A 27,586-nucleotide genomic window follows, 5' to 3' on the forward strand; every position below is an offset into this window, starting at 1 on the left:
AATGGTGATGAAGAAACATGGACTGTTATTATTGTGCTGATTGGGGCTGGGGGTCCTTTTTTCTAGTCTGTGTGTGAGGGTCTGAGGCTGTAGGGCTGGTGTCTAGCAAAATCTCTTTATACCTTTCTCAGCCAAACCTGGGGATGAGATGAAGGTGGAGCTGGCAGTGAAGGATTTCAAATCATTGAGCTTACCCATTCCTGGGCCTCCTGCCTCGGATCGGGCTGACCATCAGGCTCGACGGGAGAGCCTGGACATCTTGGTGAGAGGCCGAGGCCTGTGGAGAGAGGGAGGCTGGGGGGACTGGGACCAAGGGCGGAGGAGGCCAGTTAGCGAGCCCAGAATAGGATGCAGGCTCCTTAGCTTATCACCTGGGCCGCCATGGGCAAGTCTTTTGGATTCTCTGGGCCTCAGCTTCCTCACCAGTAAAATGAGGGGATTGGATGAGGTGGCGTCAAAGGTCCCTCTGGCTCTAAATCTGTGAGCTCCCTTCCCTCTTCCCCAGACAAGACACCTCAAGGTCCCACAAGGGTGAGACTGCAGCATGGGTAACAGGGACTGTACAGGATGGGCCTCACACCTCATTGCCCCTGACTCCATTCTTGTATCCTCATCTCAGGCCCCTGGCCGAAGGCGTAAGAACATGACAGAGTTCCTAGGGGACACCAGCATCCCTGTGCTAGAAGCCTCGGTGCCATCTAGCAGCTCTTTGCCCAGCAATGGCATCGATACTTGGAAGAACCGGGCAGCCAGTCGCTTCAGTGGCCTTTTCAGCTCTGGTCCTAGTGGGAGCTCCTTTGGCAGGGTATGTTGTCCTCTGCCCCTCCACTGAGTCCTGGGATCCCTGCTTGGGGTCCTGGGCATGGGGGAAGGTCCAAGTTTTTTCTAGAACTTTCCCTCAGCTCATCAGACGGCAGAAGACCTTATCCCTGTGGCACGTCTCCTTGACCTTGACCATTCTGTCCTGTCCCCAGGAGGTCGACAAGATGGAGCAACTGGAAAGCAAGCTTCACTCCTACAGCCTGTTTGGACTGCCCAGGCTGCCCCAGCAACTCCGCTTTGACCACGACTCCTGGGAAGAGGAGGAGGAAGAGGAAGATGCTGACCTCGTCCTGGAGGACAGCTGGCAGGAGCTCATAGATGGAGCAGAGGTGATCAAGGGTACCTGGGGTGCTGCCTCGACCCCGGGCGCTCCCCTTGGCTCCTCTAGGTCCTGGGAGGTCCAGCAGGGTTCCGCCTGGTCCAGCCAGGGCTTAGCCATATTTCACCGTGCCCCTCCATCCATAGCCCTGTCCCTCCTAGTCTCCCCATCCCCCTACACAAGGGTAGGACACTTTACAATTTTCCCAAGTATTTTCCATCTGTTTTCTCCTGTGGTCCTCACAGTGTCCCTGGGAGAGATGACCAGCATGTGTTGTATTCTAACTTCATAGATAAGGCTTAGAGAGTTGTGACTTATCCAGGATCATCATGCTGTTTAGTTAGCATGGTGTAGTGACGTCCAGTCCACCTGCCTGACACCGAGCCTCGGGGCTGGCGGTAATAGGATCTACCTCACACAAGGTCCAGGTGTGAGGATCGAGTGAAACGACGCCTGTAAAACATTATGTCGTGGGAGCCGTTGTCATTATCATCCTTATCGTAATTACTGCTGGTTATTATTTAGTCAACAGACTCCTGGGAGTCTGTTCCCAGTCCCCCAGCTGCTAATCCGTTCTCCTCTGAGATACCTTCTCTGTATATATCTTACGTGTGCCTAGTTATAAAATCTTATCTCCCCTACTAGAATGTGAGCTGGTGTTTAGTCAATCAGCAGGCAATTGTTGGGGCAGCTAGGTGGTGCAATGGACAGAGCGCCGGCACCCTGGAGTCAGTAGGATCTGAGTTCAAATCTGGCCTCAGACACTTGTTAACTGGGTGATCCTGGGCAAATTACTTAAGCCCGATTGCCTCGAAAGAAAGAAAAAGAAAAGAAAAAGAAATGGAAAAAAAGAAGAAAAAAATTTAGGCAATTATTAGATGTTTACTGTGTGCTTCCAGGGCCCCCTCTGGCCGGGCACTGTGCTAAGCAAGGAGAGATAGTAGCAGTCTCTGCCCTCGAAAAGCTTGTGTGCTGTCAAATTATTATTAGAAGACAGCTGTGTGACCTCAGATAGGAATTCCTCATCTCTGGGCCTCAATTTCTTCATCTGTAAAATTCAGGAGAGGGATATGAGTCAGTAAGCATTTATTGAGCGCCTATTATGTTCTGGGCACCAGGGCAAAGCCTAGGGCTCTGCCAGTGCAGGTCGGCGCCTCCTCTGTCTAGAATTGCCTAGGGCAGGGAAGGATTAATTGGCTTGCCCAGGGTCACTTAACTAGCATGTGTCAGAGGTAGGATTTGAACCCAGGTCTTGCTGGCTTTGAGAGCAGTTGTCTCACACTACATCATGCTGCCTTCTGTAAGAGTAAGGGCTTAGATTAAAGGATTTCTGTGGTTTCTTCCAGCTCTGATGTTCTGTGGTTGCAAGACTAGACCCAACTTCCTCCTCCCCTAAGAGCCCTGATGCCCCTTCCCATCCCACACTGTAGGTCTTCCTCTGCTCCCTCCATCCCCACCCTCCCACCTGCCATCAAGCAAGGCTTATCCACATTATCTGTCTTCCCCAGAAGCTGACCAGGCGGCAGTGCCATCAGCAGGAGGCGGTGTGGGAACTGTTACATACAGAGGCTTCCTATATCAAAAAACTTAGAGTTATCACTGATGTAAGACTCGGTGGGGGGGGTGGGGAGGGATAGGGGTGGGGGAGGGTCACTGTGCCCTTCCTCCTGGTTCCTTTCCCCTGCTCTTCCCAAGTATCTGGGCTGGTCCTGGCTGCCACCCTTCGGATCCTCTGGAGACATCCAGTCCAGATCTCCCTCCCCCTTCTCCACCTGCCCCAGGTGTGGAATTCCCCCTGGTTTCCCCATGCCCTCTCCCCCGCCTTGCCTCAGCTCTTGAGTATTTGCTCAGATGCTCAGGAAATGAGTAGAAACAATGGTGATTTCATCTGTCTAGACTTTTCATCTTAACTTTTTTGTGGAAATAGTCTTTTATTTTTTCCAATTTAAAGGTAATTTTCAACGTTCATTTTTTATAAAATTTTGAGTTCCAAATTTTTCTCCCTTCCCCCTCCCCAAGACAGCAAGCCTTCTGATATAGGTCATACATATGCAATGGTGTAAACATTTCCACATTAGTCATGTCGTCTGTCTTAACCTTTGACTCACCATCCATCGGCTCGACTGCTGCAGCTCATGGGGCACTTGGCCCCAGTCTTGAACCTGCCTGGGGTTTTCCCCTTAAAAGCCCCCACATCCTCTCCCAGCCCTTCCCCTCAAGGGCCAATAAGCTTGCATCTAGTTCATGGGTCACCCAGGCTGAGAGGGACTAAGCCAGATGGTCCTTGTGGTTCTGGTCATCTGAGATGGCGACTGAGCCCTGGGGACCACCCAGGGACAGGCTCAGCCACTGCTTTGGGGGAGGCTGTGTTGAAAATCCCCCTCCCGCTCTGCCTAAATCTCATGAAATTTTACAAGATATTTTATTTATCCTCTTCTTTGTAAACACTGCTGTAGCTTCCCAGTGACCCCTCTCCCCTTAGTAGAACAGCTCCTTGTAACAAATATAGCTAAGGAAAATAAATCAGCCTGCTACCGGTGCCTGGAAATGTGTGCCTTATTCAGAGCCTGTAGTCCACCGCTTCCCTCCTAAAAGGAGGGAGGTGTGCAAGCTTCCCCAGTAGATCTTTGTGACCCTGCTTGGTCTCAGTCCTGGCCAGTGGATTGTTTTTTTAATGTTTGGTTCTTTTGTTTTTCCCATAGCTCTTCATGTGCTGCCTTTTGAACCTGCAAGAGTCAGGCCTACTGTGTGAGGTGAGAGGGTGAGAGGTGAGGGAGGGATCTTAGTGGGTCTGACTCCCCCCTTCCCACTCCCAGCCCTTACACTTCCCACTTCCCAGGGCCATCTAGGCCATCTTCTACCTTCCTCTTGGCACGGTGTCTGGCACATAGTAGCTGCTTTAATAAATATTTATTGATTGACTGCCATGAGTGGGAGGCCTAGGGAAGAAAGTGGGGAGACTTTAGGGTAAAATGGGGAGGGCCTGAGACATTAGAGGGTGAGTTAGGGAAAGGGGATGGTTGTGGGAGTGGGGTGGGAGGGGGCTCAAAACCAGGACCCTTCCCACAGGTGGACGTTGAACGCTTATTCAGCAATATCCAGGAGATCATTCAGCTGCACCAAGGGCTGTGGAGCAGCGTGATGGCCCCCATGCTTGACAAAACTCGATGCAGCCGGGCCCTACTGCAGCCTGCAGACCTGCTCAAAGGCTTCAAAATGGTAGGGGGCTCATGGGAACCTGCACATGGCTCCTTCATGTGGTTGGGGCTAGAGATTCAGAAGTCCTAAATGGGAAACTGAGGGCACCATTGAAGCCTCTGACCTCCTGGTCAGACCCAGGCCCTCCTCGCCCCATCCTGAAAACTTACCCTGACTCCTGTACCCTCTTCCCTGAGCCCCCTGCCCCGTACCCCTGATCCTCTTGCTGGTTCTGACCCCACAGTTTGGATCCCTGTTCAAACCTTACATCCGTTACTGCATGGAAGAGGAGGGCTGCATGGAATACATGAGGAGTCTGCTGAGGGACAGTGACCTATTCAGGGTTTATGTTACGGTGAGGGAGGAGGTCAGGGGTGATGATGGGGTGGGGAGAGGCCGAGGGTGATGGGGGGGAGGGCGAGGGGTGATGACTAACAGTAAGGGGGGGGCACCAAGATGCAATGACGATGCAGAGGGATGGTGGGGGGTGAGTGTGTTGGAGAGGGTCCCCCTGAATATGTCCTGGTTACAGTGGGCGGAGAAGCACCAGCAGTGCCAGAGGTTGAAGCTGAGCGATATGCTGGTGAAGCCTCATCAGAGACTCACAAAATATCCCTTGCTGCTGAAGTCAGTGCTGAAGAAGACCGATGACCCACCAACCAAGGAGGCCATTGTCACCATGGTAACCGGGGCGTGGGCAGGCAGGAAGGAAGGGAGGTGGCCCCAGACACACAGACACACTCTGTGGGTGTGAAGCCTCGATTCTCCTTCCCTCACCTTCCTCCAGACTTCCATATGAGCCCCCTCCCCTCGTTATTTCATGTCTCAGTGGGGTCCCTGCCCCCATTTCCTCCTCTCTCCAGTCTTCCTCTGCACAGTTACAAAATTGATATCCCGACCATGCCCCTCTCCTGCTCAAGAACCTTCAATGACTTCCTACTATCTCTTGGATCCTAGCTCCAGACCTAGAAGGAGCCTCAGCTGTCCTCCACTCCAACCCCCTCATTTTTAAGATGAGTAAATTGAGGCTCAGGGGTAGTTAAGAAACTTGCCCCCAGGTTGCAAGGCCAGGATTTGAACCCAGGTTTTTCTGCCTCCAAATTTAGCAGTCTTTCCACTGTACCCTCCCACTTTCTTCACCCAACTCCAGATTCCTCTATTTGGCATTTAAAGCCTTTCACAGCCTGGCTCCCACCAGCCTTTCCAGGCACATTGCATCCCCTTCATGTGGTTCAGCAAAACTGGCTTTCTGGATGTTCCTCACACAAAACACTCATCTCCCATCTCTGTGTCTTTGCGTAGACTACTTACTGTATCCCCTGCCTGGAATGCTGTCTCCTGCCTCTGCCTCTTAGAACCCCGAGCTTTCTTTAGAGTTCAGTTTAAGCATTATTCTATGTGAAGCCTTTCCTGATCCCTCAAGTTTCTACTGTCCTCCCCCGCCCAATCCCCTGCCAGATTACCTTAAATTTATTTTAATATCAGCTAGCATTTGTGTAATGTCTACTATGGGCCAGGCACTGTGCCAAGTGCCTTTTACAAATATCTCATTTGACCTTTACAACAACCTTGGGAAATAGGTACTATTATGACACGAATTTTACAGAGGAGGAAACTGACCAAAACAGAGGTTAAGTGACTTGCCCAAGGTCACACAGCTAATTAATTGTCAGATCCAGGATGTGAACTTGGGTCTCTCTGACTCCAGGCCCAGAGCTCTAGCTACCAAGCCAGCAGCTGCCTCTGAACCAGAGAGACCTGGGTTTAGATTCTGCCTTAGGTACATACTGGCCATGTGACTCTGGCAAAGATGGTAAGTTGCCAAAAAGGTGCCAACCTGCACTAATAGAGGAAGTTTCTTTACCAGGAAGTTCCCTATATCAATGAAATCATCATATTTTGTCTAAACTTAGACATGTTTGTGTCTCTGCTAATACGATGTAAGCTTCCTGAGGGGCAGGGGATATTTCATTTTTTTAGCTGCTATCCCAAGAGCTGGGCATATAGTGGGTACATAACAGATGTTTGGTGGGTGGTTGATTGATAAATCCCCGTTATTTTTTTTTTATAGATTAGCTCAGTGGAACGGTTCATCAATCATGTCAACTCTCGAATGCGGCAGCGTCAGGAACAGCAGCGGCTGGCGGCCATCATCAGCCGCATCGACTCCTATGAGGTGGTGGAGAGTAGCACCGACGAGGTGGACAAGGTATCTCGGCTTCCCCAGCTTCCAACCTCTCTGCCTCCCTCAGAACCAACCTGCTCCCGAGCGAGGGCCAAAAGATCTCCTCTCCCTGGCATCTCCAGGGTCTTGGATGTTGGCCAAGAAATGCCTAGCCGATTCTCCAAGCACAATTTGGTTTTATTTCTTCTAGACTTCCACAGATTCACGATTTCATCTCTTTAGGGAATCTGTCAGTGCAGCAAATGTTTCCGAAGCGTTTCTTATGTGTTACGTACTGGACCGATCACAACCAATCTATGGGGTTTCTATCCTGTGCAATTCCTAGCTTACCATAAATCCCTACTACAGGAGAGGGGAACTGGATGTTCTTCCTCCTTTGCATCTTTTTTAACTTGCTTGTAGTTACTGATGCAGCTAGGTGGCGCCATAGTGCATATAGCACCAGACCTGGAGTCAGGAAGACTCAATTTCCTGAGTTCAAATCCAGCCTCAGGTGGGTGACCCTGGGCAAGTCACTTAATTAACCCTGTTTGCCTCAGTTTCCTCATCTGTAAAATGAGTTGGAGAAAGAAATGGCAAACCACTCCAGGATCTTTGCCAAGAAAACCCCAAATGGGGTCACGAAGAGTTGGACATGACAGAAACATATGAACAGCAACAAAGTTACTGATACAGGGCTTGGGCTATCCATATGTTCTTTCTCCATTCTCTGTACATGAATGGCCCACCTCCCTTTCTGGCCACATGTGTCCTTGTCAATATATTTTCGTGCTGTATTTTCTACATTCATCATCATTGGTATGAGTCTGTTTATATGCACCATGGATCTTTTCCTAGGAAATCATTGGGAGAATTTTGTATTGGAAAGCCTGAAACATCTTGAGATCATTGACCCATGGAACTTTTATTTTATCTTATCTTTGTTTTATAGTTTTTAAACCCATGGAACTTTTATTTCATCTTAACTTTGTTTTATTTTTTCAACCCCATTGTGGTTTGTTTTTTTATTGTTTTCAAGCAACAAGTATCTGAAAAATTAATCTACCCCTCCCACTATCTCCCACAATGGAGCCACTTAAAACAAAGAAAAACAAATCTCTCAAGACATAGCTAACTAATTCCCCTATTAGCCTGAAATGTATTATCTCTTTTTGCATTTTTTAAGTTGTTCACCTCTCTGTCAGGAGGTGTGTGACATGTTTTCATTCTTTTGGACTCTTGGTTTATCATTGCACTGATCAGAGTTCTCAAGCCTTCCAAAGTTGTTTTTTCTCTATGATGTCATTAGTGGTATAACGTTCACTTCCATCTCCATCACTGCACACCAGTATTCCTAGTTACCAACAGAATTGTTCATCTTATAATTTCTCAACTGCACAGTGGTATTCTGTTACATTCACATACACAGTTTGTTTAGCTGTTTCCCAACAGGAAGATACTCCTTATGTTTCCAATTTGTGACTACCACAGAGAGAACTACTACAAATATTTTTGTACATATAGATCCTTTTCAGTATAAAGACCATATTTGTGTCAAATTAAGATATGAGAAAGGGTACCTTTTCTTATTGCAAACAGTTTCTGTAGCATGAAAATTAATTGTTCTTTGAATAATTGGTAGAATTCGCTTGTGAATACATTTAGTCCTGGAATTTTTTGAGTTTTTTTTTTGCTAGGAGTTAATTGATGGCTTGTTCAATTTCTTCTGATATTGGGTTAAATAGTCTATTTCTTCACTTTTTAACCTAGTTAGTTCATATTTTTGTAAGTATTTCATATATTTCCTCTAAGTAATGTTCTGTTAGTACATAATTAAGCAATGTAATTTGTAATAATTTCCTCTTAATTGGATAATTTATTTTTCCTCTCTTTTAATCAGGTTAGCTGTTTATTTTATTAATTTTTTAAATCAACTCCGATTTTTATTTGTCAGTTCAATAGTCTTTTTGCTTTCAATTTTTATGAATCTCTTTAATTTTGAAAGATTTTTACTTTGTTATTTAGTTGAGTATTTCTGATTTTTTTGTCGTTGAAGTTTTTTTTTAATTGCACCCTCAATTCACAGATTCATTTTCTCTTTTCTTGATGAAAGTGTTTAGAGACATAAATTTTGCCCCTCAGAACTGAAATGTTTTGCTGTATTGTCTCATTCTTGTCATTTTATTTGATGAAACATATATTGTTTCTATTATTTGGTCTTTGACTCACCAATTTTTTAGAATATTATTTAGTCTTCAGATACTTTAAAATTCTTTAAGGGGCATTTTTTGAATAGAATTTTTGTTGTGTTGTAATCAGAAAATCATGTATTTAGTATTTCTGCTTTTCTAAACTTTTTAGTGAGTCTTTATGCCCCCAGTATTTGTTCAGTTTTTCCAAAGGTTTCATGTACACTAAACAGCAAATTCTTTTCATTTTCATTCAGTGATTGTTGTTGTTGAGTCGTTTTAGTCATGTTGGACTCTTTGTGACCCCATTTCTTGGCAAAGATACTGGAGTGGTTGACTATTTCATTCTCCGGTTCTTTTTTTTTTTTTTTTTAACAGATGAGGAACTGAGGCAAACTGAAGGTTAAGTGGCTTGCTTGTCCAGGGTCACATAGCTAGTTAGTGTCTGATGGCAGATTTGAACTCACAGAGAGGAGTCTTTCTGATTCCAGGACTGGCACTATCCACTGCATCACCTAGCTACCCTATTCAGTAATTACCAGGGCTTTATCATTTCTAATTTTTCTAAAGTTTTATTCCGTTGCTTAACTTCTTTCTTATTTATCTTTTGGTTATACTTGACTAGGTCTAGAAGGAGTACATTAATAACTCTGCTATTATAGTTTTTATATCTGTTTCTCTATCCAATTCGGTTAACTTTTCGTTTAAGTATTTTGATGCTCTTTTATTAGATGCATATGTACTCAGTATTGACGTTGATTTGTTATCTATTGTGCCTTAACACATAAAGTAATTTCCCTGCTTATCTCTCTGTCTTACTTATATGTACTGTAGCTTTATCTAAAATCATGATTACTACTCTTTTTTTGTGTGTGTGTTCAGCAGAAGCATAACATATTTTACTCTAGCCCCTAACTTTATGTGAATCTGCTTATCAGGTGTTTCTTATAAACAACATATTGTTGGATTCTTCCTTCTAATCTATTTTGTTATGCTCTTCATTTTGTTGGTGAGTTCATCCTGTTCACATTCACAGCTATGATTTTTAATTGTGTATTTCCCCCCATCCTGTCCTTTTCCTCACTTTATTCCCACCTACTTTTATTTGTCAGTTCAATAGTCTTTTTGCTTTTAATTTTTATTAATCTCTTTGATTTTTGAAGAATTTTACTTTGTTATTTAGTTGAGTATTTCTGATTTCTTTGTTGTTGAAGTTTTTTTTAATTGCAGTCTCAATTCACAGATTCATTTTCTCTTTTGTTGATGAAAGTGGAAGAAAGGAAATTTACCTGGGACTTGGGATTTTATAAGTAAAACAACCTAGTTCCAGTTACAGCTGTTTCTGTTACAACCGATTTCTGTTACAGCTCTTCTCCTTACCTCAGCTCTGATCCTAGATTTTTACTCTTTTTCCTTTTCTTTTAATCCACCCTTCATGGTCCTCCCTTCACATTTGCTTATGAGTAGTCCCTTACCTATCCTTTCCTCCCTCTTAGATTCCTCTCCCTTCTATGTCTCTGTCTCCTATTTCCTTTTTTAGTTCAACGGATTTCTATACTGAAATCTCTGGGCATATATGTATTACTGTATTTTATTTCCTTTTATCTGATTCAAATGAAAGTGAGATGTCCATACCCCTTCCTCCTACCTTTTCCTTGACTGATATATGCTCTTCATCTCATGCTACTCAATATTACTAAATGGTGGTCTTCCCCTCTAGTATAGTGTTCTGCTCTTCCTATTTTTGTCTTCTTCCAAGACCACTAAAACTGAACAAAACCACCTACAGACCTTCTGTCATTGGGTTCTCAGAAGACATTTGTTTCTTATCCCCTTATTAACATGTAAACAATTCATCCCTTTTAATTATGGAAGCATATGTACTTTGCCTAGTTTTTTCATTTCCAAATGTCTACTCAGTTCTGGTCTTTCATCAGGAATGCTTGGAAATCTTACATTCATTAAAGGTCTAACTCCCTTACCCTCACCCCTGTAAGATTATACAGAGTTTTGATGGATTTATCTCTTACCTTTTGTCTTCAAGCTTTCTTCTCCTTTATGATTTCAGTTGCTAAGTCTTGTATAATTTTTTGGTATAATTTTTATAATTATTATTGTGGCTTATTGGTATTTAAACTCATTCTTTTAACCTGCTTATAGTAGTTTTTCTTTGACCTAGAAACTCTAGATTTTGCTTCAGCAGTTCCTGGGAGTTTTCATTTGGAGGGTTTCTTTCAGGAGGTGACTGGTGGATTCTTTCTGTTTTTCACTTCACATTTTGTCTTAATTAAAAAAAAAAGACATCTTTACTCTATCAAAGAAGGGGAAAGAAATCCCTTAGATAGCACCTGGGGGGAGAAAAACCTTCAGAATGCTGGCCTGCTTTCCCTCTCTTTTCTTTTCTCAACCCTCCCTTTTCAGAGGTATCTTTTCTTTTTCTCTCCTCTTCTCTGCTCAGTCCCACCCATTCCACCTATCCAATAAACACTTCTATTCCCTTTGCAGCTTTTGAAGGAGTTTCTTCGTCTCGATCTGACAGCTCCCATCCCTGGGACATCCCCAGATGACACTCGTCAGCTCCTGCTGGAGGGGAGCTTAAAGATGAAGGAGGGAAAAGACAGCAAGGTGAGCAGTAGCTCTGACCCACTCGCCATCCTCATAGACTCACTCAGATATCCTAAGGCCCCTCTCAATCAGCTATGCATTGCTTTGGGAGCAAGGAAAGCTGATGGAGGTGATGAGGGAGCAGAGGATTTTATAGCTGGAATAGAACTTAGAGATCATTTTGGTCAACCCTATAAATCTTGAGGCAGCTAGGTGGCACGGTGAATAGAGTACTGGGCCTGGAGTCAGGAAGACCTGAGTTCAAATCCAGATTTAGATACATCAGCTGTGTGACCCTGGGTAAGTCACTTAACCTCTGTTTGCCTTAGTTTCCTCCTCTGTAAAATGGGAATAATTACAGCACCTACCTCCCAGACTTGTCTCAGGGATCAAATGAGATAATATTAGTAAAACACTTACCACAATGCCTGGCACATGGTAGGTGTTATATAAATGTGAGCTATTATTATTTACAGAGGAGAAAATCAAGATGCTTAGAAATTAAGGGATTTTCTCGAGGTCATGCAGCAAGTTACTGGCATTTGAACGCAAGGGATTCAAACCCGGGTCCTGGCTTAGTGGGGAAAGTAATGGTTCTGAAATTGAGTCCAGCTTGAATCTCACCTCAGATACTTATCTCTGTGACCTTCGGTAGAACACCTCACCCCTCTGAGGCCCAGTTTTCTTCATCTCTTACATAGGGTTGATAATACTTCTACTGGGGGGGCAGCATGAAATAATGGCTTCCAAGTTAGGAAGACCAAGCGCAACCTCTCACACATATTAGCCACGTGACCATGGGCAAGTCACTTAACCAAGCAGGCCCCCCAAACAACTCTCTAAGATTACAAGTCGAAGACTTGATGCTGATCTCAATTGGTAGAGGGAGTTTTCTCACTGTAAGTTCCCTATTTCAACTATGGAATACCAATAGAATTAAAAGTCTGGTCCAAAAATGCTTCTACTATCCACTCCCATGGGGTTATTGTCAGGGAAAGTCCTTTGTGAAGTTTAAAGAGTTATAGAAAGGAAAACGGATGTCAGTCAGCCAATAAACCTTTTTTGAGCACCTACTGTCTGCCAGGCACCATGCTAAGCCCAGGGGATACAAAAAGAGGCAAAAAAAAAAATAGTCCTTGCCCTCAAGGAGCTTACAATCTAGTGAAGGAGACAACGAGCAAACAAAATATGTACAAACAAGCTATACACCAGATAAATAGGAAGTAATTAACAGAGGGAAGGCACTAGGATTAGAAATCTCCAGTCTCTAGTTCTTTTTGTGACTATGATGTCACCAGCAAGGTTAGGAGACTTGCTTAAGGTTTCAAAGAAAGTCTTCAGGAACCTGAATACCATGTTCTCTAGAGTCACTTAGGCACTTAGCTCTGGTTTCAAGTCCTGCTCTTCCTGGCTGTGGGACCGTGAGTTAAATTGCTAAATATCCCAACACCTCAGCTAGTTTTCCTAAGACTTAAGTCACAGGTGAATTGCTGCCCCATATGCCCCATATGCCCCAGGGGTTCCCTCCCCGATTGAAATCAAACTCTGGACCAAAAAAGAAAAGCGATTTTATGGAGACCCCTGGATTTTCCTCATCTCCCACTGCCTGTTCTCAGAATAGTGGAAAATGTAATGGAGAGGAACCAAGTTCAAGACCTGCCTTTGACCATAATGTGCTGATAACCTGAGCAAAACATTTAATAAGCACCTATGATGTATCAGACATTGTGCTAAATTCTGGGGATACACGAAATTAAAAGAAAGACAATCTCTGCCCTCAAGGAGCTTCCAATCTAATTGGGAATGATAATACACAAAAGGAGGCAGGAAAGGCAGGGGGTGGGGCAAATGATGAGGGGACATCTTGATCCATGGAATTAAAACCAGGCAGAGCAGCAGGTGCAAAGTGGAGTGAGCTGAGTCGAGTTTCTGCCTTCTATAAAGGAAGGCATTGGAAGGATTTTGATACTCTACCCTCCAGTCAGAGAGGAGGGAGAGGTGTCATTCAAGGCTTGAGTTAACAGCATAGTGGTGAGTTTAGAAGAGATGACGTCCTGGGGGTGGGGGAGAACATCTTGTTCAGTGGGCTTATTAAGGTAGGGTAGCCGATGAAAAGTGGAGAGTTAAATCACTTAATCCCTCTCAGCCTTGGCTTGAACCTTGTCTTTTTCACGTCATCTCCCCCATTGAACTGGAAGCTCCTTGAGGATAGGGGATGTTTTCTATCTTTCTTTGTATTTGAAACAGTGAGCACAGGGCCTGGCACCTAGTAGGCAGTTGTTTTCAGTTGTGTTTGACTCTTCTGTGACCCTGTTTGGAGTTTTCTTGGCAAAGATACTAGAGTAGTTTGCTGTTTCCTTCTCTGGTTCACTTGACAGATGAGGAAACTGAGGCAAACAGGGTGAACTGACTTGCCCAGGGTCACACAGCTAGGAAGTGTCTGAGGCCAGATTTAAACTACAGAAGAGGTGTCTTCCTGACCCCAGGCTCCTCTATGCACTATGGCACCACCTAGCTGCTCCTGTAATAAATGTTTGCTGACTGACTAATTTGACCCTAAGAGAAGGGTCAGAAAGACTAGTTTGATCTCTTAGACAAGATTTTATGAGTATTAAGATAAGATATAGTCCTCACTTTCAAGGAGATTACACAGTCTCATTAGGGAGAGAAGATATGCTTGCATGCAGCATAGGGCACGATTTGTTCTTAGTGTAAACACTGGATTTGGAGTTAAAGGGTCAATCCTGGCTCTGCCACTTGTTAACCGTTTGATGTTGGGCAAGTCATTTAGACACTCTGTGCCTTAAAATGGAAGGAGGATTGAACTAGGTAGCCTTTGAAGTCCTTTCCAGTGCTAAGTCAATTATTTTTTTTCCTTTGTCTGGGTCTCAGTTTCCCCATCTGTAAAATGAAGGGGTTGGACTAGAAGTCTTCTGAGGTAGATCCCTTGCAGCTTGAGATCAATGATCCTCTGACCCCAGGCTTGAATGTCCTCTCCCATCAGATGGATGTCTACTGCTTCCTCTTCACCGACTTGTTTCTGGTTACCAAGCCTGTGAAGAAGGCAGAGAGGACCAAAGTCATCCGGCAGCCCCTGATGGTAGACAAGATTGTGTGTCGGGAGCTCCGAGACCCCGGTAATTTCTTACCACCCCACTTCCCAACAACCCTCTGTTTCGGCAGAAAGGGAACTGGGGCCTTTCTCACTCCTCAGCTGCTATGTGACCAGGACTGGAGACTACCAGACTCTTACATCTCAACCTGGGGGCATCCCAGGGAGTCTGCCTGCCCTCATCAGGAATCCCCTTAACAACATACATACTTGACCACTGGTCCTCCAGTCTCCTATCCAACTATCCACCCACCATTCCTGCTTTTGGGCTCTGGGTCCAAGCTGAACAAGGCTAATCCATTTTCCACACGGCTTGGGCCCATGATCCTTCGTCATCCTGGTCATCCTTCTCTGGAGAGTGACCGGCTTATCAACGTCCTCTTCTGCTCCATAGTCCTTCAAAGTCTTAAGACAGCCATGGCCTCCGTGGGAGACTCCCAGGCTGGCCCCCTTTATCCGCCTCCTGGCTCTGATTCTGACTTTCTTACCTCCCAGGGTTGTTGTGAGAATCAAGTGATAGAACATTTGTAAGGCCACAGTGCCTCGCACATGGGAGGTGCTGTATAGATGCTTAGTGCCTTCTTTCCCCCTTGGCTTCAGCATCGAAGACAGCGCCCCCTCCCCCCTCCTCCCCGCTTCCCAGCTTTCCAGCTTCCTTTTCTTGGGCTTTCTTCCCCCATTGGAATGAGGTAAAACTCCTAAAACAGTTCCCAGTATAGAAATACCTCTTTCCTTCCTTTTTGAGGGCAGGCTCTGTCCTTAGATTGGTGCCAGGCACCTAGTAAATGCTTAATACATGTTTCTTGCCTTGACTTGCCTTTACTGTCCCCTGTGTTCTCTTCTCCAGGCTAAATAACCCCAGTTCTTGTCATACTGCTCACCCTCCTTAGCATGGGTCCAGCTTGTCAATATCCTTCCTCACACGTGGCTCCCTTCCCCCTCCCAGGCTCCTTTCTCTTCATCTACCTCTAGTCAATATCCTTCCTCTAACACCCCTCCCCATCTACCTCTAGTCAATATCCTTCCTCTAACATCCCCCCTATCTACTTCTAGTCAGTATCCTTCCTCACATTTGGTGCCCTTCCCCCTCCCTGGGCTCCTTCCTCCTCATCTACCTCTAGTTAATATCCTTTCTCGAACCTGATAGCCTTCCCCTGCCAGGCTCCTTCCTCCTCATCTACCTCTAGTCAGTATCCTTCCTCATACTTGGTGCCCTTCCCACTCCCAGGCTCCTTCCTCCTCATCTACCTCTAGTCAATATCCTTCCTCTAACATCCCCCCCTCTACCTCTAGTCAGTATCCTTCCTCATACTTGGCCCCCTTCCCCTTCCCTGGGCTCCTTCCTCCTCATCTACCTCTAGTCAATATCCTTCCTCTAACATCCCCCCATCTACCTCTAGTCAATATCCTTCCTCATACTTGGCCCCCTTCCCCTTCCCTGGGCTCCTTCCTCCTCATCTACCTCTAGTCAATATCCTTCCTCTAACATCCCCCCATCTACCTCTAGTCAATATCCTTCCTCATACTTGGCCCCCTTCCCCTTCCCTGGGCTCCTTCCTCCTCATCTACCTCTAGTCAATATCCTTCCTCTAACATCCCCCCATCTACCTCTAGTCAATATCCTCCCTCATACTTGGCCCCCTTCCCCTTCCCTGGGCTCCTTCCTCCTCATCTACCTCTAGTCAATATCCTTCCTCTAACACCCCGCCCCCCCCATCTACCTCTAGTCAGTATCCTTCCTCACACATGGTGCCCTTCTTCCTCCCCAGGTTCCTTTCTCCTCATCTATCTGAATGAATTCCGAAGTGCTGTGGGCGCCTTCACCTTCCAGGCTAGTGGGCAGGCCCTCTGCCGAGGCTGGGTAGAAGCCATCTATAATGCCCAGGTAAGGTGTCCAGTATGGGTCAAGGGGAGTAGTTGAGCTGGAGAGTGTGGGTGTGTATGTTACATGTGGAAAAGCCTGGGCCACAGGTGTGCCCAATGCCTGGAACCTCCTTCCCCTGCCTCTAGAACCTGCTGCAGAGGATGAGGCTGCAGGAACACCAAGGCAGTCATCAGCAGCATCTGCAGAGCCTGGAGGAGGAGGAGGATGAGGAGGAAGAAGAGGAGGAAGGAGAGAGCAGCACCTCAGGAGCTAGCTCCCCTACCATCCTTCGAAAAAGCAACAACAGCCTGGATTCCCAACGCTGGTACGCCTTTTACAACACCATCACAAGACAAGCAGTGATTGAGGTCCTACTGTGTGCAGAGAGCACCTCTGGAGCTGGGAGCAGAAGGGAGAAGAGGGTGGTGGTACAAAGTCCAGAGAAGACATAGACACTACAGAGGCAGTGTTAGTATAGAAATAGCAGTGAGCTTAGAATCAAGAAGATCCAGGTTCAAATCCCATCTCTGGTTCTCACTAGCTGGGTCACTTATCTTCTCTGAACTGCAATTCCTTCATTACATTCAACTCAGTTCAAAAAACATTAAGTACCTACTACTATGTGCCAGGCACTATGCTAAGCGCTTTGTAAATATTGCCTATAAGAATAGGTACTGTTATCCCCATTTTATGGTTGAGGAAACTGAGGCAGACAGGTTAAGTGACTTGGCCAGGGTCACACAGCTAGCAAGTATCAGAGACCACTCTTCGTGAATTGTGCTTTGAAGGAAACTGGGGTTTCTAAGAGGTCATGGTGAAAAGGTGATGCATTCTGGGAAGGAGGGGACCGCTTGGGCAAACCCACTGAATTGGGCTAGAGAATTTTGCATGAGGGGAATAGCTCACAAGCTGGTCTGACTGGAATGGAGGATGCAGAAAGGGGAAGGATAAATAGACTAGAAAGGTCTGCAGGAACCAGATTGGAGAAGGCTTTACATGTGAAGCTGAGAATTTTGTACTTTATCCTGTAGGCAGTAGGTTGCCATTGAAGGTTTCTGAGGAGGGGAATGATGTGGTCAGACCTATACTTTATAGGACAATCACTTTGGTAGCTATGTGGGGGATGGATTGGACGGGGGGAGGCTGTTGAAAGAGTTGAATTAGGGTATTGGCCATCTAAGTAGAGTGGAGAGGGTGGATGGAGGGGGATGTTGGTGCCGTTAAATTGGTAAGACTTGACAGCTGATTGCCTGTTGGAGGGAAGAATCAATTCCAGAGTTCCTTGTATCTAATACAATACCTGTTGGAGGTGGTGTGAAGATGAGGCTCTGTAAGCCTGAAAGCGCCATTATTACTGCTGCAGCTGGTAGACTGGAAGCTCTCTGAGGGCAGGGACCCTATCCTGTCTTATTTTTTCCAGTATCTCCTTCCCTAGCTGTGTACAGGGTTGGGTACAAATTCAGTGTTTAATCAAGATCTGGTGACTCGATGACCTGTTCAAAGTCCCTTTTGCTTCCCTGGCCCTCTCCCCTCTCCTTTCTAGCCCCTCAGATGGCTCCACAGAGACTCTAGCCATTGTGGTGGTAGAGCCTGGGGAAACGCCATCGTCGCCTGACTTTGAGGGTGGCCCATTCAGTTCCCGGTCGGATGAGACCTCGATCAGCACGACAGCTTCATCCATCACCCCGACGAGTGAGCTGCTGGGCCCTGAGCCCGATGGACTGCTTTCCTCGGCACCAGCTGAGTGCCGATCTTGCTCCATCGATTCTGCCTATGGCACCCTCTCCCCGACCTCCCTAAAGGACTTTGTTGCCACCACAGAGCTGGCCCCTGTTCCTGCCCCCAGACCCCCAGACCCACCTGACCCCCCTGCTCCTGCCTTGCCACTCTCACCCCGCCTCAGACGTCGAACCCCTGTCCAGCTGCTTCCTTGGCCTCGCTTACTCAAATCCAAATCGGAGGCCAGCTTGCTGCAGCTGCTCTCAGGGGCTTCTGGTCAGGACTCCCCAGCACCCCCTAGTCGGAGCCTGTCTGAGCTTTGCCTAACTACTACTCCACTCCCTCCCAATGGCTTCCTCAGGACTCAGGTGGGGCTATGCCAACCACCTCAGGAAGCCTGTGCCAGCTGGGACTGTAGGGAGGCCAGCCCATGCAGTGCCTTGGAGCTTTCAGAGGTGGAAGATGGGGGGTGCTCTCCTGGACGGGAAGCTGAGTGTCCTATCTCAAGGGAGTGTGAAAAGCCAGTCACTAAAACCACCTTGAGGGCCCAGCCCTCAGGCCAGCACAGGAAGCTGACCCTGGCCCAGCTGTACCGAATTAGAACCACGCTTCTCTTAAACTCTACGCTGACAGCATCGTGAGTGTCCATGGGGAGTCTGTGGGCACTAGAGGGAGCAAGACATCAGGGCTGATGATATGGATACCAGCCAAGGACAGGCATGGGAGGTGGGTCGCAGGGCAGACAGATTGTGAGGACCCGAGGCAGAGGTCGCTTGGGGTTTGGGTTTCTTCCATGTCCCTTGACCAGCTTTATTGGGAGGACTAGCTTCAACCAGGTTACAGACCCTATCCTCTTCCCCCCTCCCCCTACTTGTCATACAGAGAAGTCTGAGCAGCAGGAGGACCCCAGGGTGCCATGGATGGATGGATGGATGGTCACACAGACAGACAGATGGCCTGGTTCTGACTGATGTGCTCCCAATCCCCTCAGTGTGAGACCAGGACACCAGAGTCCCCAGGGAACAGATGGAGGGCTGAAAACCAGGAACCAAATTGCACTTTGTTGAATATGCCTGGGCCGAGAGACAGGGAAGGCCCTGGGGAGGCTCCCCAAATCCACCCTCTGAGCCCTTAGCTGCTCCCGCTCACAGCTCACACATACACTGCTGCTTCTCCAGACCCCACCTTGGAGGGTCCAACCCCAGGAATCCCCATCCTCAACACAAAACTGCCCCCTCCCCCCAGGCTGAATTATGACACCTTTCCCTTAAGCCACTGGGCTCTCTCTCCACCATCCCCTCAGCTGGCCTCTTTCCTTTCTTGTCTCCAATTAGCTAGACCCAGGAAATGCCCTCGACCCCATCCTACTCTCTGAGTCAGGCCCATATTGGGGTTGGGGCCAAGGGATAGCCGCCCCACTCCCCCCATCCCCTTGTGTATAAAGGTTCATATTTATTGAGCTTTGGGTTTCTTTTATAAAGACTTGTGTATATTCTCCTGTGTGGAAAGAGTGTATTCTGTTTTTCCCATGGGTCTCTGGTTTCTGTTTCTTTTATGGGGAAAGAGGAGGTGGTGATATGATCAATCCTTCCCCTTGCCTGTACACCCCCATGCCCCATACTGTCCTTGTTGGGGGAAGGGGGGAGATCTTGGCCTAGGGCACTTGAGATCTCGCTGGTCTGTGGTACCTCAGTCTTCCCAGCTTACACTTTCTTTACTCCCTAGGGGAAGTGCCTTAGGGAATCTTCCTCCTTCTTTTGGGGGCTGGGGGGGTGGCAGAAGCCCCAGCAAATGAAGCCCTTGCTTCAGGCATTAGAATGGCCTGTGCACTATCTGAGGACTTGGTGGCCCTGCTTTCACCCCTCCCCCCAGGACAATAAATAGAAATCATTCCCAGATTCCCAGGATTAGAACTGAAATGGACCTGAAATGGTCGGGTGCCACACATGTGACACTAGTCACTCCTTTTCTGCTGAATATAGACCAGCTTGGAATAGCAGACGGCATGGTACAGACAGGATTTACCCTGGGCTCTAAGGCACTGAAGCATTTTTGTCAGAGTCCGTTGTCCACGGGCCTGTTTCATGCCCAGTGGTGTATACTCGGGTAATATTGCAGAACTAGTGGAAGTGAGAAAGGTCCGACCAGTTACTGAACAAACCTTCCCTTTTTCTCAAGTTCCCCAGGCCTTCCTAAAGACAAGGTGAACATGCACGAGGAAAGACAGTTGTTAATGTAGTTTAAGAAAAGGAAAATACACTGAGTGTTTATTGACCAAAAAAATGGTCTAGATGGTCTCATCTTGCTCAGCCCCTCATCCTACACAGAAGCAGATTGAGGGTCAAAGAAGTGATCTTCCCAAGGTCACGTCAGAGGGAGGATCTGAACTCAGATCTTCTGACTTCAGCATTTTTCCCCATTGGACCAGGATATCATCATACTCATTTTACAGGTGAGGTAACTCAGTGACACAGACAGGCTACAGGGAGACAGGATTTCAACCCCCTTGTCAGCCAGATGGATCTCACTGGGATTCAGGAGCAAACAGTTGTTGGCAGAAGCGGGATGGGAGGGTGAGGCTGGGGGAGGCAGAGAGATGGGGACTAAGGCAGAGTTGGGGGTTCCCAAGGGGAGGCCGCATGTCCCGGGAGAAAGAACATTGGATGTGGCGTCAGGGCCGCAAATCTGCTAATTAACTGCCTGTGTGGCCTCAGATAAGTTGCTTTCCCATTCTGGACCAGTTTCCTGATCTGTAAATTGGGTGTAGGGAGGATCGTAGAAGGGATATCAGAGATCATATTGCCCAACACCCCCCACCCTCACCTGGTCAGTTTTATAGAGGTTCGGAGAGATAAAAGGACTTGCCCAAGGTCACACAGCTAATTAAGTGACAGAGCCAAAGAAAGACCTAGTGCTCCAATGCTGGCCTCTCTGTTGTGATACTTAAAGGAGGGGAAAGCCTCCTGAGGTCATCAAGCCCCACATCCTCATTTTACAGGTAGAGAAGTAGGGCCTAGAGAGGTTAAGTGACATTAAAGTCACATAGATAGTAACTGGCAGTATTCCGGTTTGAACCAACTCCATGCTTGACTCCAAATCCACTGTTCCACTTTGCCCAACCTCAGCTAATTTCTTACTTGGGCCATAGAGATCCTGGTACTTGTAACCCAGAGCCCAGGTCCTGGTGGGGCTGCCCAGGAGATGTTGAACCCGAGGAGCAAAAGGCCTAGGGAAGGAGGTGGCAGGTCTTCTGACCCTCAAATATATAAGGGGCTTCAGGAATGGGGTAGCAGGTGTGTGTCAGTTAACACATACTCGGTGCCTACTTCGCGCCTGGCACTGTGCTACGCATTGGGGATACAAAAAGAGGCAAAAGGCAATCTCTACCCTCGAGGGGGCGGAGCTGGGGCACCTCGGGGAACTGGGGTTGGAGCAGGGCGGGGAAGCCCCACAGGTCTCCCCACCTATGCACGCCCCTTCCCCACCCCTCTCCTGCTGGGTCCGGTCGCTAGGCCCTGTGGGGAGGCTCGTGGGGTGTGAAGCAATGCTGCCCCGGGGCCGCACAGTCACAGCCGTGGCACGGGTGAGTGTGTCTCCGTGTGGAGTGCGATGAGACGGAGAAGGGGGGTACCGATGTCTTAAGGAGGGGGCGGGGATCGAACCTGGAGGAGGTGGGGAAAGCTAGCCTTGGGCATCCATTGGGCACTGAATGGGCCCAGGAGAGCTTAGGCAGCGGGGTTGAGGGCTGAGAGAGAAGAGGCCGTCGGGGGGGCGGGTGGGGCGGCCTAAAGAATTCATCCCACCGAGCCCGGGAGAATCGTGATCTTAGTCGGAGGGGCACTACGGCGAGATCTCAGCCTAGGAAGTTGGGGGGTGGAGATCTCGACCCACAGACGGTGCGGGGTGGGGCGTAGTGGTGTGGTGGAAAGACCTCGGTCCGCGGGTGCTCTGGGGAGCTCGGCGGGGAGGAGACCTCAGATCGCTGAGGCTGGGCGGGAAGGGCCAAGAACCAGGGCGGCGGGGCTCGGGGGAACAGAGACCTCACGGGGTCTCCGGCTCTTGGGACCCTCGGTCCAGGGTCTGGGAGGAAAGGAACGAGCGAGCTTACGAAGGAAGGAGGATCATTCCCGGGTCTGTCTAGTTCTCCGGTTGAAGGAGGTACAGTAGGGCATCAAAATCAGGCTGGTGTCGCCCCCACTCCCCCGTCCATTCCCCCCAGGCTGGGATCTAGATCTGACCGCCTTAATCATCTATACCTGCCTCTGGGGGCTAAGAGAGGACTCGCAAGGACCCTACCTATGATGGGGGCTGGGGCAGCCAGCTCAGGTTCCTTCCTTGAGCTATCCTGACCTAGATATCTGCTGAACAGGCAGGATGGGGCCCTTTAGCTAGGAGGAAGTGCCTGCCCCCTTCCTCTGGGTGAGAGGTGGGGGCCCTGAGGTGATCCAGGAAAAGAACTGGTAGGCCAACCCTCAAGTCCTCCGTGCCTGATCTAGACAGGGTCCTGGTCTCTCCAGTCACCCTCTGACTCTAGGAGGGCCCAGGGCTGAGTGGATTGTCCCTGGAGGGGCCAACTTATACCCTCTGGCTTTTGGATGTTCAGGAAGTCCTGGTGCTCCAGCACTCAAAAATTGTCTGCCATGTCCAAGAATTGTATATGGGGCTTTGGGGGCACAAAGATCCTTGCCCCTGCCCCACCCCTTCCCACACATATAGATAGGGTTCCTTGGGGTTTGGGCTGGCTCTCATATGAAGGATGAGGTGGTGGGGTGGGATGGGGTGGGTAACTCCTTTACCCAGGATTCTCCTACCCTCTTGCCTGCAAAGACTACCAGAAGGTTTCTAGAATGTCTCCTCTGAGATAAGTGTAGAGAACATGGTTTGGGAGCTGATCCTCAGGCCTGGTGAGTGTTGTTTGGGGGAGGCAATCAGCTTTCCACTGCCACCCCCTTCCCCAGGCATTCCTCTTGGTGGTGATGGTAGAAGGCAGTGCTCTGAACCCTGGCCATCAGGAATCCCCACCCCTTCTAAGGAGCCCCAGGACCTCCCCAGGGCTGAGCCCAATGTTCAACCAGAGCCCCCTTTCTCAGAAATCCTGGCTTTGCTCAACTCCCCAATATTTTTGGGACGAATCAAGTAGACAGTGCTGTAGGAGCTGCCCAGCAGGTGAGAAGCTGCAAGGGAGGGGTCTGGGGGTGCTGAAGTACAAAGTGCCAGGGCTCTCTGAGGGTTTACAGTGGGATTTGTGAGATGAGAAGGAAAATTTGGGGGCCTTTGAATCAGCTGGGAGAATTGGGAGGAAGAAGAGCTGGGGACTTCAAAGATGGGAAGGGTGGGGGGAATTGAGAAGGCTTTGGGGGGGATTTGGGGCCCCTGCTCCCCTTTTCACTCACCTGTCCCTGAGGGACATCTTTAGGGCATTTCCTGGAAGCTGCCTGCACTGAGCCCCAAGGTCCTTCCTCCTGTTGACCCTGCCATCAGGACACCTTCCTGTCTAGAGGGGACCATAATGCAATGCAGTGTGCCCGATGTCAACTCTGTGATGAGGATGGTAGAGTACATTTAATTTCCTATGATTTTTCTTTCTGTATTCCTCCACTCATTCGTTCATTCATTCTCTAGCTCTTTTTTCTATGTCACTCCGCCTCTGTTTATGCCTTTCTCTTATTGTCAGTCTCCCTCTCCTTCCTGCACTCTGTTCTCTTTCTGTGTTGGTCTAGCTCCAATTCATTCTCTCTCTACCCCACTCCCTTTTCTTCCTTCCTTCCTCTCTGTGCGGTTCTATCTCTGATTCTCTCTCAGACTCTAGTTCTCTAGTTCTCCTTCTTCCTCTGTATTGATTGGGTATTGGTCTCTTACTGCTCTCTACGTCTGATCTAAAGTTTCTTTATTCAAGTCAATTCAACACACTCTGAGCCAGGCACTGTGCTTTGAGGATGAAGACGAAAATCCCTGTCTTCTGAAGGCAAGTGTTGTGCCCGGCCTCTGCACAGGGCTGGGTCTCTGACTTTCCTTTTTCCTCTCAGGCCCTGCCCATCAGGTTGTTGTTCAGAACTGCTCATCTGCGGCCAACACCCAGTGTGGCTGTGCTCCTGGCTGGTTCCCTGAGTGCTCTGTAAACCCTTGCCGGGCTGATTCACCTTTCTTCTGTATTCCATGCCGGAACTGTTCAACTCTACACCGACACACACGGTTCCCTTGTGAGTCCGTCCCTTTCTCCTCTGTACCCCACAGCTTGGCCCTGTATCCACTTGTCCCTGGCTATATTTGCCCCCAAATCTAATGTCAATTTCTTATGGGCTGTCCCTAGGTTCTGGAAAAGACACTGTTTGTGGGAAGTGTTTGCCAGGCTTCTGTCAGGACCAGAAGAACAGTTGTGTTCCTGAGCCCTGCCCCATGTAACTACCCTGCCCTCTGAGGGCACCCCAAACTGACTTCCATTTTCCCCTAGGGTGGGGTGTTGCTAACGAGTGGGTGAGTATGGGAGTGTGTTCATGTGTACCACAGCAGGAAGAAGGTAGGGGGATCCTTGGGAGAAAGGCAGAGGGCCTGCAAAGCACTGCCAGATTCTGGGAAATCAAAACTAAGCCACTGGGGACAGGGCCAAAGGGCAAGAGAGGAGGGAGTCGGGGTTCGAATGGGTGATGGGGTAGGTAAAGTATAAGTATTTGATTTGGGAAGAGAAAGGACGAAAGAGCATAGTTTTTTTTGGGAAGATGGGCCATTGGACACAGCTCCTTGGAGTCACTGAAGTTAGTGGCTGTGGGCTAACAGCATAGGTGACGGAAGGATGCTGTGTAGGTTTGGCTACTCAGTTCTTAGGGGCCCCAGCACAGGCATGCTCCTAACTTTAGGCAAACCCAATATATGGTAATGCTCCCACTCCAGCCTAAACAAAAACAAAAAGAGAGAGAGAAACTGGAAGGTGATCCTTTGCTTTACCAAAATATTGGCTTAGAAGTCTTTGCCCCCAAATATTTTAAATAGGATTTACACATTAATAGGGGACTAGCTGAAGTGTGAGTTCCATTACACTATTTCTTTGCACATTCTACAGTACTGAGAGCGAAAAGGAACTGTCCACAGTGCCCAGCCCAAAGGCCACTCGTAACCTGACTCCCTACCCCCAGTCTGCAGGTATCCACTGTGGGAATGATTGTGGGAGCCATTCAGAGATCTGCTCTGGGATCTATAGCTCCAGGCAGGGTGGGTACTTGAAGACTCTTTGGGGGTGAGAGTTTAGCTGGGCCTTCTAGTGCTTCTGGCCTTCCTGGAGGTCAGGAACAAAGATAACAGGGGATACCCATTCCAGACACCCTTCTCTCTCAGGGGTCTGGCTCCAGTACTTCTTGGTGGTGCCTACATCGCTAACAGTTCTGCTCTTGCTAGGATGGGGCCTGTTCTACAGCTACCGGAAATTCTGGGTCCCAAAGCCCCAGGCTCACTGTAAGTACCAACCAACAGCCCAAAGTACCCTTCCTAACTCCACTCCAAGGATCTCAGCCTAGATTTCCATAGGAGCTGGAAAAAGGCCTTGAGAGATCGGGAAGAAGGGCCCTAAGGGTGCTGGAGCCCAGTTCAACAATTGACTGGCTCTTTTGTCTCAATTGGCAGATGAAACGGAAATGGAAGCCTTGAAACGCCAGTGGGTATGGAAGATGGGTGTGGCTGGGAGGTGAGCGGGTGAATCACTTGGGAGATTTACTACGATTTACCGAGTGGAAGGGATGTCTCTGGGCTTATCTTTGCTTTCAGGTACTCAACCCTTCACCTGTAGGTCGACCTTCCCTGGCCCTGAACAGGTACAATGAGGTGTGTGCCCTACAGCTTGTGGGGAACCGTGGTCCTAGCAGCCCTCCACTAGCCCGGGAAGTCACGGGCCCAGAAGATGCATGGCCTGTGCTCTGGGGCCAACCGCCCAACAGAGGCAATGGTGAGCATGATGGGTTAAACGCCAGACTTCTTCCTCTCTTACATCCTGAATGGGGAACACAGCAATGATTATCTTTCAGCCCCTGGAGCATCTCCAGCTTGGTCCCCTGGCATTCCATCCCCTCCGGCCACCACTTTCGAATTTCCTCAGGGTGGCCCCACTGCCAACCTTTGCTTCTAGGTCCTGGGGCCGGCACTCTCCAGCCCGGCCCACAGCTGTATGAGGTGATGGACTCGGTGCCTGCGCGGCGCTGGAAGGAGTTCGTGCGAACCCTGGGGCTTCGGGAGGCGGAGATCGAGGCAGTGGAGGCGGAGATTGGCCGCTTCCGCGATCAGCAGTACGAGATGCTTAAGCGGTGGCGCCCGCAGCAGCCCGGCGGCCTGGGCGCAGTCTACGCAGCCCTGGAGCGGATGGGTCTGGAAGGCTGCGCCGAAGACCTGCGCAGCCGGCTGCAGCGGGGCCCGTGACCGTGACCACGACCGAGACAGAGAAGGGACTGGCGTCTTCTTGGCACCCTGCCTCTCTCCTTCCCTCCGGCCCGCCGGCCGGAGGCCGGGGAAGGAAAAAAAAAGGCGGCTCAGGCCCCTGAGGGGGCGGCCGCCCGAAGCCCTAAGTATGGTTACTTAAGTCTGTAGACATGTTATGTCACTTCCATCGCCCCTGATTTGGAGCGGCTATTCCCTTCCCCTCCCCTTCCTCCCTCTCCAAACCCCAGGTCGGACAGACACCCGTGTCTGTGCTCGGACAGAGGGCGTTAACCCCTCTCATTGCTTGGAGGCTGGCCGCATCCTGATAGTTCAGTATTAAATGCCAGCAGCAAATTCGCCTGTGTAAACTTTTTGGGTGGGTGGGTGAGTAGGTGGCGGGGGTGGGGGGTGTAGTTCTTCAAGAACGTTAAAGGTGTAATGAATCGGGAACAAATTACTGGGGCGACCGTGGCTAAATGAACCCAACGGCCTGGGGCAGGGCGGGGAGGGCACTCAAAATACTTCTCTGTCCATTTCCCCGGGGGCTCGAGGCTCTGATAGCCTGTGTTTCTGCCCACCCTCTACAGGGCCCCGCCTCCCACAGGGCCCCAGTCCATCCCTCCAGATCACAGGCTTTGGCAGAAACAAGGAAAAAGCGCAAAATGACTGAGTGAACAAGAGAAACCCTTTCCCGAACCTGGGACAACCGGTGGATTCCTTTAATGGAGGAAAACAAAGGGCAGGGAACGCGGGGCTAGGGCCGAGGGGCTTTTCCGCAGAGGGCGCCGGGAGGAAAGTGACAAAAAACATTTAGAAAAAACAAAACACAAAAGCCCCTTCACGCTCCTCTCCCCGCCACTCCCAACAGTTCCCTTGACAATGACCTAGGGAAGGGGAGTCAGAGTTGGAGGAGGGCTTACGGGGGTGATGTGGCAGCTGCGGAAGCCTGTACCCCAGAGGCGGCTGCTGACGCTACGTGTGGGCAGAGAATAAGTATGTATGTGGGGGGCTGGGGAGGGGGGCAGGTGTCACGCGGGACGCCCGTTCGGGCCCCAGGGTAGGTAATTTTCTTTCACTTTTTGGTAAACAAATGACTGAAAGCAAACTGTCAGAAGAAGGGAGGGAGGAAGGGCGGGCCAAGCCCAGGTGGGAAGTGAGCCCTGATCTTGAACCACGGGTTGGGAAAAAACCTGGA

At 48.9% G+C, this 27,586-nt stretch overlaps 2 protein-coding genes across 8 annotated transcripts in view; both read left to right on the forward strand.

Annotated features, from left to right (window-relative positions):
• PLEKHG5 (pleckstrin homology and RhoGEF domain containing G5) overlaps positions 1 to 19,493 on the forward strand; it is a 113,321-nt gene extending 93,828 nt beyond the window's left edge. For 6 of the 7 annotated variants that reach the window (XM_036744333.1, XM_036744339.1, XM_036744334.1 and 3 more), the window contains 15 exons: positions 132 to 262; positions 620 to 805; positions 975 to 1,151; positions 2,650 to 2,745; positions 3,844 to 3,894; positions 4,211 to 4,360; positions 4,584 to 4,694; positions 4,872 to 5,021; positions 6,411 to 6,548; positions 11,198 to 11,317; positions 14,301 to 14,433; positions 16,178 to 16,293; positions 16,419 to 16,597; positions 17,816 to 18,628; positions 18,874 to 19,493. In XM_036744333.1, the coding sequence (XP_036600228.1) occupies positions 132 to 262; positions 620 to 805; positions 975 to 1,151; positions 2,650 to 2,745; positions 3,844 to 3,894; positions 4,211 to 4,360; positions 4,584 to 4,694; positions 4,872 to 5,021; positions 6,411 to 6,548; positions 11,198 to 11,317; positions 14,301 to 14,433; positions 16,178 to 16,293; positions 16,419 to 16,597; positions 17,816 to 18,628; positions 18,874 to 18,883 (2,561 nt within the window). In that variant the 3' untranslated portion in view covers positions 18,884 to 19,493. Of the gene's footprint in view, positions 1 to 131; positions 263 to 619; positions 806 to 974; positions 1,152 to 2,649; positions 2,746 to 3,843; positions 3,895 to 4,210; positions 4,361 to 4,583; positions 4,695 to 4,871; positions 5,022 to 6,410; positions 6,549 to 11,197; positions 11,318 to 14,300; positions 14,434 to 16,177; positions 16,294 to 16,418; positions 16,598 to 17,815; positions 18,633 to 18,873 lie in introns of those variants that run through there. The other variant, XM_036744340.1, reaches the window with a different exon arrangement.
• Positions 19,494 to 21,515: 2,022 nt separating this feature from the next.
• On the forward strand, positions 21,516 to 26,709 carry TNFRSF25 (TNF receptor superfamily member 25). Its single transcript, XM_036744358.1, is given in 11 exon segments — positions 21,516 to 21,574; positions 22,069 to 22,149; positions 22,950 to 23,157; positions 23,408 to 23,542; positions 24,018 to 24,191; positions 24,302 to 24,389; positions 25,049 to 25,128; positions 25,321 to 25,437; positions 25,606 to 25,640; positions 25,747 to 25,924; positions 26,105 to 26,709. Coding segments are annotated over 11 exon segments (1,422 nt in total). The 5' UTR covers positions 21,516 to 21,535; the 3' UTR covers positions 26,392 to 26,709.
• Positions 26,710 to 27,586: the final 877 nt, after the last annotated feature.

The sequence above is a fragment of the Trichosurus vulpecula genome, chromosome 2 (genome assembly GCF_011100635.1).
Source record: "Trichosurus vulpecula isolate mTriVul1 chromosome 2, mTriVul1.pri, whole genome shotgun sequence".
Classification (NCBI taxonomy): Eukaryota; Metazoa; Chordata; class Mammalia; order Diprotodontia; family Phalangeridae; genus Trichosurus; species Trichosurus vulpecula.